Below are 12,183 nucleotides of genomic sequence, written 5' to 3' on the forward strand. Positions count from 1 at the left end.
GCCATGGGCCATGGGCCAAGGTAAATTCTCAGTTCTAATCCCTAGCACACATTCTAAGCATTGTCTGGCCATATCACGACTGAAGCCGGTCAGCAAAACCTGTGTGTAGGTTCCTCCGGCCCGTCCATACATATACATTTGTATATAAATATATATATATATATGAATTATTTATTTCTATTTTATTTTGGCTGGCTTCACCTGCAGATTTGGGTTGCCAACGCCATTGTCTTTACTTATTTTGCAATCGACTTTACTTTCTTAACAAATCCAAATAATAATTGAGGCTAAAATCAGCTTGGTTCAAAGACCCCACCGAATAATATGCAATTATGTGAAAATTCTCTGAAGAAAGTAAGAAATCGAAAAAGTGTTTACTACAGACATATTTATATACAATATGCTGAGCCGACTGTTCGCTTTTTGTAGGTGTTGCTGATGATTCGGCTAACTTGGCTTAATTCAATTGGGTTCAAAGTGCTTTTAAAAAAGTATTGTTAATAAATATACATATACATGCTATATTTAAAATAATTATTTGCTCACAATCAGCATATTAAAAGCTACAGCTCTTCTTATTCTTTTTCTCCATTTGTATACCCTTACAGAGGGTATTATAATTTTGTCACGCAACGTGTAACGCATAGAAGAAGACGACTTAAGAGTATACACTTTATTCTTGATCAGTGACAGCAAGTCCGTCTGTCTCTCATATATGGGTATTGACCAGATCAGACCACTATATCAAATAGTTCCCATGGGAATAATCGGTCAAAAATTAATTTCTTAAATAAATAACTATATGGTTTTTCTCGTTATCTTAATTAAACTGGATATTAACAAGTTCTACCATGCTGCTTAAATATAAGCAACATCTTATTAACATCGGTTCCCTAGCTCAGCAATTAAAAAAAAATGTGAACAATTCTTTTTATATATCTGCGAGTGTATTTAATCTTCGGCGTGCGGAAGTTAGACCTTCTTTCTTATATTGTTCTTTTTTCCCAAGTCTGTAAAATATGCTTATTTTTGCATACTACTTAAATATATTTATCAAATATATTTATAACTAGAAATATATATTTATTTTAAATTTTAAAACAAGATTCTACCTCACAGAAAAAATCGTTACTGATTCTTTTGTAAAAGACGAAACTATGGCAAGTTTTAAACTATTCTTCATTAAAAATTGCTTCCATTATAAAATTTTTTTTTAACTGTCAGGAAAATAAATAGATTTTTCAGGCAAGGTTATGCTGTGCGAGCATCTGGGTATTTGACGAACGTAACACCTCGAATCTGAGACACATATGTATGTAATTCAATTCAATAAAAATAATTCCACGGAAAACATGTGCGACTTCCAGATGGAAGTGTTCGCTTATGTTTCACATTATATTGAATTTAATGTGCTTATTTATTTATTTGGAAAAACCAGAACGGAACTCTATATTTTAAATTTGTTGTGTTTCGTTTAGTTTTCATTTGTATTGATATTGATACGCGGCCAGGAATCAAGTTTTCATTTTAAATGAGTAATTCAAAAGAACAGCTGTCCGCTGTCTGTTGAGCTTTCCATAAAGTTAAACCTATTCAAGAACTCAGGAAAGCTGATAATACCAGTTGAGCAAAACATATGTGGGCTTTTTGTTATAAGAACTTTTTGTCCATTTAATTTAATGCATATATTTTTTTTGTACATTTTCTGTAAGCATAGCTAAGATTTTAGTTTCTCGGCAGCTTTGGAAGCCGTGTCAAGTTTAAGTCTCGAGGGTTGTGGATCTTCTAGTATTGGTAGCCGTAGGCCTGAGGCAGGTAGGCGGCGCCGTAGAGCGACTGCTGGTGCTGGGGCACGCCATAGTTGGGGGCAACATAGCTGGCCACGGGCGAGGAGTAGGCGCCGGCGGATCCGTAGCTGGGAGCTGGAGCGCTGCATGGCACTGGCGCCAGGTTGGGCTGGCAGCTGAACAGATAGTTCTTGGGGCAAGGTGGAGCTGGCACGCTGGAGCCGCCATAACCGCCCGAGCTGCCGCCATAAGCGGCCTTGCGCAGACGGGTCAGATCACCGTAGCCTTGGCTCTCAGCCTCGGATTCCTGGTTGGTAATGGCAACCGAGCTGCTGCCGGTGGGCGAGGCCAGAGCGGAGGCCACAATGGCGATGAGAGCGAAGCAAACGAAGAATTTCATCCTAAAGCTGTTGATTCTTTCTTGATGGTTACCAAAGGTGACTGATGCCCATTGCAGCCGCACTCCCAGTTTATATAGCCTAACTTTGCCAAGTTAGCATAAAACGGCAGAGACAAGTGGCTTCAACTAGTCTGTCGTTTTTGGCATTTGCTTAATCAGCTATCACCCTATAAAGCCCAGATAGTGAAAATTCCATATATGGTTTATACTATACAATACATAAACTGTTTAAATGCCCGACTGTGCAAAAACATCATCGGATTTGTGGGTGAAAATAGTGTCAGCCAATTCTTTTTATCGATCTATATTTAAGAATGCCAAGCCAAGCCATGCCCTCGATTAGCTGTTCTATTTATTATAACTATACCTAAGTCTTCGCATACTGACTTAAATCAATATGGTAACATACTCTACATGTTCCCATTCTGTTAGTTCTACAAATCTTTCTTTTATTCCTATAAAGAAAGAGTATTTCCATACATATTCGATCGTAGATCTACATATATAAACTTGTTCACACTTTGCAGAAAATAATTGAAAATTTATACCAAATGTTGTATTGGATAATTATCCAGTTGCAAAGCTTGAAGCTCCATAAATAAATGTTTCAGTTTCTTTACAAATCCACACGCAACTGTGAAAAAATGGCGGAAAAAGATTTTATAAGACGTTTTTGTTCACCATCCTTAAATTCGTTTTCTTTTAGCTTTCTTTTGAAAATTCGTAAGATATCTCTCAAAGAATCCAATCTATCAAATGCTTGAAAAATATGAATCAAATGTAATATGAGTGAAAGTGTACTTTCGACTTTTAATTCATTTTCATAAACTTAAGAATTTAAACAAACTATTAGTGTTTGTAAAACTTTATCTTAATATTTAGTTTTCAACCGATTGATTTTAGTTTCAATTAAAACAAGAAAATAAAGTTATTTTCGGCACGCCGAAGACTTAATACTCTTGTAGACATTTGTATTACGGGAATGGTGAAACTCATAAGTGCTGACTTTGAAGAAAATATCTTTGAAAATATTTTGCCAAACAAAAAACCATTTTACCCATTCTTCCTATAGTGCTATATAATATAGATGTGCGATCTTAATAACAAATTGCTCATATGTAAACAGTAAGTTTTCCATACAAGAACCTACTTTTTGATCGAAATTTCCTATGACAGCTGTATGATATAGTTATCCGATGTTGGTAAGATTTATTAAATATGTAGGGAGCATAGTGAAATTGATAAATATCGAGTATGGTCAAGATTTCTTAATAAACAAAAAAAAGATTTCCATACAAGAACCGGCTTTTCGACCGATCGTTCCAATGGCACCTATATGCACCTATATGATAGAGTGGTCCGACCCTGCTGGTTCCACCATATATACTGTCCGCAACCGAAGGACTTACCTAAGTAAAGTTTCAAGACGATATATTTAAAACTAAGAGACTAGGCCGCTTAGAAATAGACAGACGAGCAGACCAACGGACGGACATGGCTATATCACCTCGGCTGTTGATGCTGATTTAGAATATATATACTCTATGGGCTCGGAGATGTCTTCTTCTATGCATTACACATATCAAACCAAAAATTGAATATAATCATAATAATACAAGAGTATAAAAATAATATATATTTCGCTGGAGATGTCGGCTTCAAGGTCAGTTCGGAAAATGGGTGACAAAGTAAAGTAATAAATTGGAAGAAATAAACATGGAACGTGCAAGGCCGTTGATATCAAAGTAAATATTTACACACGAGTTGCGCAACTATAGTTAAGAAATTGATCAGAGCTAAAATTTTGACTTCAAATTTGTGCAAAGACCAAAATATATATTAAAATATGTTTAATTACCCCAATAGTTAAGTGTTAAATATATATATAAATATATGAAATATAGCTGCCGAATTATGCAAGTTTTTTTGCGCAGAGATTCTAGTTTTAATAAAAAAAATGAATACTTTTGATGCCATTAAGAGTCTGACAATCTGGGAATTGTGTAAAATTGTTCAATGTTAAAATAAATTAACTGCACAATTATGAAGAACAAGGAAAATGGGTGCAAAATTAAAAGAATGTTCGAAATAAATCCCAAGTCAAAAAGGTCTTATATTTAATTGCACATTTAGAATAACTGCCTCATCTTTTGAGTGAAAGAATTTGAGACAGTTTTCAGCATAGCTTGTAAGCATAAAACTGCAGAGCCTAAATTCTTAGTTTTGCTTCTTTCACACATTTCGCACAGCATTTTTGTAAATCAATTTAGATTATAAATAAGTACAGCATAAGCATAAATAATCCCAAATTAACCCAATCATGTGTCATTGCGTTTAAAATTCAAGGAAAAAAATGGAACTAAATAAATGCAAATTTCGGATTTTTTGTCAATTTAATTGAACTAGAAATTTTTTTGTACATTTTCAGTAAGCATAGCTAAGATTTTTGTTTCTCGGCAGCTTTGGAAGCCGTGTCAAGTTCAAGTCTCGAGGGTTGTGGATCTTCTAGTATTGATAGCCGTAGGCCTGAGGCAGGTAGGCGGCGCCGTAGAGCGACTGCTGGTGCTGGGGCACGCCATAGTTGGGGGCAACATAGCTGGCCACGGGCGAGGAGTAAGCGCCGGCGGATCCGTAGCTGGGAGCTGGAGCGCTGCATGGCACTGGCGCCAGGTTGGGCTGGCAGCTGAACAGATAGTTCTTGGGGCAAGGTGGAGCTGGCACGCTGGAGCCGCCATAGCCGCCCGAGCTGCCGCCATAAGCGGCCTTGCGCAGACGGGTCAGATCACCGTAGCCTTGGCTCTCAGCCTCGGATTCCTGGTTGGCAACAGAGCCACCGGCGTTGCTGCTGGCAGCAGAGCTGCCGCTGCTGGGTGCGGCCAGAGCGGAGGCGGCGATGGCGATGATGGCGAAGCACACAAAGAATTTCATCTTGAATCTGTTGGTTCTGCTGTGGTTACCAAAGGTGACTGATGACATGCCAAGTTCCACAACTAGTTTATATAGCTAGACTTCTGCATAGCTGGCACAAGTGGCTCCAACTATTCTGCGGCTTTGAAAATTCGCCCATTTCATAAAATTGCGCTGAGTCGGGCAAATGTTCATTTTTGGGGTCAGTTTGATATTTTCTTCTTTCTTTTTTTTTTTTTGATGAGAAGAAGAACTATGCCGTGAGACGTTTAGGTTGGCAAAATTTGTAAAAATGGTTGGAAAGTGTGGCAACTGAGTTGGGTGGGTGGCGCATTTCTCGACTCGTTGGCATGTTGCACAATGTTAATCGTAGCCTCATTTCTTAAGCCAGCTCTACTTTAAGCTAAAATAGCTCACTGTTATGCTTGATATGTGCATATTTTTATATTTCAACATGTTTCGAGTTTTTGTTGAGTTAAGAAATTATCAAGACTTAACTATTGAGATAAGAACTTAATGTGCCTAAAGTTATATTGGAAATAATTTCAATCTTAATTGTCCCATGAATTTAAACTTTGCCTTGTAACTATTTGGCATATAAAAGGTACAGCCTGTCAAAATGAACCCCATCTCATATATCCCAGAAGTTCATACCTAAATAAGATTATCCGTGTCTTAAAAAGATTTCTAAATTAATCCATGCAGCCGTTTGGTTGTAAAATAGTCTTTCAGTTGTAAGATTATTCGGATAATGCGGCGCCTAGACAATTTTATTGTATAGCTGATACACACATCTATTCAAAAATCCACAGTTTTTGTACCCTTGTAGGGAGTATTATAATTTTAATATGTGATGTGCTACGCATAGATGGAGACATCCCAGACTCCGTAAAGTATATATATATTCTAGATCAGCCTAGTTCATATAGCTATGTCCGCATCTATGGAAACCAGTCTCTCAGTTTTAAAGCTACCGTCTTGAAACTTTACATATGTAGGTCTATTTTTCTGTAGCATACAGTACATTTGTCTTATAACTGTCATAGGTACTATCGGTCAAAAATTAGGTTCTTTTATAGAACTTTTTTTTTGTTTATCTAGATAACTTGTCCAAACCCGGCATTTATAAGTCAAGCTATGCCTATTATATGCCAAATCTTTTATCGCGCAACTATATTATATAGCCCCATAGGAAGAATCGGTCGAAAATGAGTTTTCTTTCCCAAAATAATCTGTTTTCCAAGATATTTTGGTACATCTGTAAGACCATAAGGCAAATGTCTATAAGAGTGTTCAATATTTGGCGAGTTGATGCCCTACTTTCTCGATTTTAATTAAAATCATATTTATATAAGACTCTTCAACTATGCGTTTTATGATACTGGGATTCAAAATAACATCTAACTTAACTTAATATTCTCCATCTACTCATGTTAATGTTTGTAAATTGCATTTAAGTCGTGTGGCTAGGCTTCGAAATATGAATACATACATTTCCTTTGAAAACATTTCTTCTCTGAAGCAATTTCTTCAGCTGGTTACTCATGTGCACATTAATAGTGCGAATGACTAAATTTGTTTTTGTTTTTAAATATTGTTATATAATATTATATGTATTGTTCAAGAAAGCCACAAAGTGAAGTAATAAAAATTGTAAGAAAAATATCCAACTCGCCCAAATTATGTATAAAAACCCCAAGGGCAAAACGAAGCTGGAATTTTTCTACCATTTCTTATGTAATCAACTTCAATTTGATGTCTGCATATTTGCATTTCTTCTTGATTTATGAATGCCCTCAGAATTTTTCACTTTCTTTGCGCGCCTCCCACGCATGAAATTCATATCATATACATACGTATTTATATATATGTGTGTGTATAGAATCTGATGATTTAAAATGACTCAAAACTGAAATGCAAGTGCCAACGACCCACATTTTCGGATGAGTTTTGAAAATTTATTACGTACAGCCAAAGCGGCTACATAAATACCAGAATTATATATAAATTTTCGAAACTGTGAAAACAAATGTGAATTTCCACAACATTTCATGAAAATACATGCACTGCGGCTAGAAATGCCCCCCGCACCAGTGGCAGCAACCACTGCGATTAAACACACACCACACACCGATATACACTCACTCCACAAATACTTATACACAATCACATACATTTATATTTAAATATATATATGTATATATATATAGATATATATATGAATATGTATGTAGCGGCACACGGACTTAGCATCGGCTCCCTTCTAGTCTAACGCCTCGAAAACACAGCAAAACAGCACATTTTTTTCAAGTCGAAAATCGAATACTCTTTGAAGCAGATTAACTATAATTATTATTGTCATTACTATTACTATTTTAAACTTATTATTAATGTTATTATTACTATTATTAGCATGCTATAAATATTATTACTATTATTATTTTTAGTGTTGTTATTTTCAGCTTCGTTATTATTATTAGTATTATTATTATTATTACAATTATTATTATCATTCGTATTATTATTAACATTATTATTATTATTAGTACTAAAATTAGTATCATTATTCGTTTTATTATTATCATGTTTATTACTAGTATAATTATTATCATTAGTATTAATATTATTATTAATAATATTATTATTATTATTATTATTATTATTATTACTATCATTATCATTATTATTGTTATTATTATTAATATTACTATTAATATTATTACCTTTTATTATCATTATTATTATATTTACTATCAATATTATTACAAATCATATAATTACGTATTATGATTATAATAACTATTATTACTATTAAAAATTGATTTTATTATGTTTAACTTATTTTAAAGACACTAACTACTATGGCCTACGGCTAATACACCATCACATTTATACACTAGCCTGGGATTCGAACCAGCAACTTCACCAGCCGCTACCTCTAAATGAGGGGATCACTTAGACAGCGCATCCTTTGAGCACTGCATTATTTCAATTAGTTTAACTGATCTTTACTGATCTAGACTACAAATCTGACAACTAGTTATTGGCAAACATTATGATGAAGCGCAAATAGCCTGCATTAGGGCATACAGATCGCTTCATTTGGCATCAGCGTTGGCGGCGACATTGGCGCTATTTTTGAGGCCCCGCATGCGGTTGGATTGCAAGTGCCCAGCAGCAGCAGCGGCGGCGGCGGCGGCGGCGGCATCATCGATCAGCCCCTTACATTTTGGAGGGAGCAGCACACATGTTGTGCCACAGTCGTTGTTTATATGCTGTTCAATTTTTAGGATCGTTCTTATGCTTCACTCACTCAATTACGCTCAAGAGACGGCGGCTTCTCAGAAAATCTGTGTGGGGTAGTTTTTTTTTTTTTTGGTCTTCTCCAAAGGCGATCATGTGCGATCTTCTGTGATCGTAAGTATCGCTGGGAAGCGTCTGACGCTTGTTTGGGCTGACTTTCAATTGTTGCTCTTTGAACTGTTCTTGTCTTGAGTGAATGTGTGGATCGCTTAATAACTTAATATGAAACTTAGCCAGTGCGATGTCTATGTGTATCGTACGATCCTGTCTCTGAGCCAACTAATTGCAATCTAATTAATATCAATTACTATTTGATAGTCGATTTAAATTAATAATCTTATAGATCACGAGAACATTTTTTTTCATAAAGAATCTCTTTTTATTTTTTTTTATCTATTTCTGTATATCTATAAAATAATACAATAATTTATATTAAATACATAAATTTAACATGAATTTCTGTCCGTTTACATGTAAGTTTATTTCTGTCCTAAATTATCAAGATTATAGTAAATATTTCTTGATATTATTTTCTCCACATATAAATCACTAACCACGAAAGTCATTTGGCATTGGTTCATATTTATAAATATGTCTAATATTTATATTGGGCCCTGCATACATACAAATATGAATAATATATGAAACGTCTGTTAATGCTTTCTTCATAATAAAATATGGAAAAAATCTTGATTTCGTTCAAACCAACAAAGCTTAAATAGCTACTTTACGAAGCCTAATAAAAGATACCTTACTGTAAATAATTGTTAAAAATAATATAGATATAGATTATTATATAAAAAATATTATTACTAGAATATAAATTGAATATTATTATAAAAAATAGCAATTTTAAATTGATAATCTTAACAAATTGAATACCAAGATTTTAAATTCAAGTAAAGTAAGTAGTCAGAAATTTGGGAACATATCAATCAAGTTGAATTCAGCTATGATCGGTTGTTTATTTAAGCTTTGCGAGCAATTAATATAATTATTATTATAATACTGTTATTAAAGAGTTCAATTAATTTTACGCATAAGTATATAAATACATATTTAGACAACAGTCAGTGCAATGAATTCTTTCATCTGGACAACTTTCGATTATGGACGAATGATTGATTGATTGTCAATTAGCAATAACTGTTATTGTAAATAGACTTTTGGAGAGCTTATTGTTTAGTATGAATAATGGTGTAACTGACTTTTCAGGCAGCAAATTTGCTGATATGAATAATTTGTAGTGTAGACAATCTTAATAGCTGACGCTATTTAGATTGATTTCCCCGCGAACGTCAATCACAATTGACAATGAGAACTTACAATAAGATAAGTCAATATCTACTACCTTTGATAAAAGGGAATAAACCCGAAGTGTGCCACGGTCGGGAGTGCACAACTAGGAAATACCCTGAACACTTTTGGTCCTACACTATGTCTGGGCAATGCATTCTTGATTAACTTCAGTGTTAATTGTTCGATCTTTATGAAAATTTGAGGGATTAAATACCACACAAAAAAGCATGTAAATACCAAAGCCCAAGGCGTTACCTACGGAAACAAGCTTTATTATTATTAATACTCAAATTTTCATCCTAAATTTGATGTCTGTGGATATTATTAACTTGTAGATATGCTGAAAAAAAAACCTCATATGAAAATCGATTTTTTTTGGTATCGTGGAGACTGGGCGAGCTATTGATTATTTCAAATAAACTTGTTCTCTGCCAAGGACTTATGTTAAGAAATGTCAATTCTCTAGCTCGTACAGTTCCTAAGTTCGTCGCGTTTATGCACACGGACAGACAGAAGATCAGCCTGATGGGGAGACATGAATAAATCGTCTTTTCTATTAATGCTGACCAAGAATATATACATGAGCATTTTGTGGGGACGAAGAAGGAGGCATTCTTCTGCCTGTTTATAACTCTTCTACTCTTTTAATAAAACACAATTGAATCGATACTCTTGATATCGTTTGATCAGTGCTGACATCGCACGTTGCAATCAAAGTGAAGAGGAAAACCACAGTTCCGCCCTCAGCAAATCTCACTTGATCTTTGACAGAGACACTTATCGTTTCAGATAGCTCCGTCTGAAGCGTGTTCATGTGTTTGTTACGCAACGATTCAACTGAAAGATCAGCAGATCTTCACTTCAGAGCAACCACTAATTTGCTAACCATATTTTCCGCTCACTCAACAGGCGATTAGATTATGTAAACTACGTCACGCTCTGCACAGACGTATATGAGGCATGGGCCATCAACAGGCGATCAACGCCCCGACCAAGAGCCCCAGACCCAGTCTTAGAGTACGAGGAGGCGGAGTCTAAGAAGAAGTGCGTGCCACATGCAAAGTGAGACAATGTTGAACAAAGAGCTGATGATGATGACCAGCTGAGTGCAGGCCTCCCTCCGGCTCCGGTTGCCAACTGCAGGCAACTTTCACTTGGTCACGGTCATGGTCAACGGCCCGGGTACTGGTATACCCGGCGGGGTGAGGGGTAAGTGTTATCGCATTTCATAGCCCCGATAGGCCCGCATAGAGTAGGCAGACTTTGTTTATCTTGTGCAATTTGTTATGGAATTTGAATTTGAAAACGAAATGAAAACGGAGACCAGCCAACGAACGACCAACTGACTGACTGAGCCGATTATATGTATCTCGAATTCTTGCCGACGTCATCGTGTGCATACATATAAATCTATATATATAGATGTGAATATGTATAAATGGAAAGATATAATAACAGGAAGAGGCAGAGTGTTCTGCCGCGGCATTGCACACATATGCGATAAAAGCGAGCCGATGATGTTGATGGGGATCCGGGACCTTGACAGCTCAGACAAAATGTATTTACCCCTGCCGATAAGCAGCTACTGTTTGAACAACGGAAATCATAGCACACAACTGTACAAATGGGCGAGACTCTGAGTAGAATCAATATGCCCAATCGAATAGGGTAAGGATTACACATTTATATATTCAACGAAGGAAAGGATAAACGGCTTGCCTTACGATTATAAAGTTGCTTTTGCCAGATAAAACCAAAGATTATATTGAGCAAACATGTTTATAGAGTTGTAGCAAGAAGGAACGGGTATCTACGGCAAGCCGAAGATTAAATACCCTGGCCAACGAATTATAAAGAGATTTGGAAAGCTCATAACAGCTGGTTTGGGCAATATATCTGCAAAATCTAATGCAACTAATCTTGAACCGATTCCTTATACAGAGCTACATGATATAGTAGTCCGATGTTGCTAAGGAGCATGAAAGAACGCAAAATTAAGTTAAGATATCTTAAAAAATAAAAAAGTCTTTAATACAATAACTTAATGTTCGGTCGATTATTCTTATGGCAGCTATATAATATAAATTCTCTAATGTTGATAAAGTTTTGCACATACGTAGAGAAACTGGAAGTCTGATTATTGCCGGAACTGTTTCACGCAACTTAATTTACGACCGATCATTCCTATGCGATATATATGCTATAATAGTCCGAAACAGCCGGTTCCGGCATATGTACTGTCTACAACAAATAGACAGACCTATACAAAAGTTCATTAAGGCTTTAAGATTGCGAAAAAATAGACCGTCGGGCATGACAATATTGACTCGGCGGTTGATAATAATCAAGAATATATTCCTAATCGTAATATTTACCTAAATGAAGTGGATATGGATCATTTTAAGCGTTGCACATTGTCTTTAAAAAAATGCAAGCCAAACCCATCAATTTCTAGTTTTGATATGCTTCTAATTTAAAAGCAAAATC

General features: G+C 35.5%; 2 protein-coding genes across 2 annotated transcripts; both read right to left on the reverse strand.

The window, feature by feature from the left end:
* Positions 1-1,660: 1,660 nt before the first annotated feature.
* LOC135439349 (vitelline membrane protein Vm26Aa-like) lies at positions 1,661-2,237 on the reverse strand. Its single transcript, XM_064698068.1, has one exon. It carries the CDS (start codon positions 2,185-2,187, stop codon positions 1,786-1,788), a length of 402 nt encoding a protein of 133 aa, XP_064554138.1. The 5' UTR covers positions 2,188-2,237; the 3' UTR covers positions 1,661-1,785.
* A 2,324-nt stretch (positions 2,238-4,561) lies between these two features.
* On the reverse strand, positions 4,562-5,161 carry LOC135439350 (vitelline membrane protein Vm26Aa-like). Its single transcript, XM_064698070.1, has one exon. It carries the CDS (start codon positions 5,113-5,115, stop codon positions 4,693-4,695), a length of 423 nt encoding a protein of 140 aa, XP_064554140.1. The 5' UTR covers positions 5,116-5,161; the 3' UTR covers positions 4,562-4,692.
* Between the last annotated feature and the right edge of the window lie 7,022 nt (positions 5,162-12,183).

This window comes from Drosophila montana, unplaced genomic scaffold (assembly GCF_035044405.1).
Source record: "Drosophila montana isolate Dmon_TW-CO22-7 unplaced genomic scaffold, ASM3504440v1 contig_402_1, whole genome shotgun sequence".
In the NCBI taxonomy this organism is placed as follows: domain Eukaryota; kingdom Metazoa; phylum Arthropoda; class Insecta; order Diptera; family Drosophilidae; genus Drosophila; species Drosophila montana.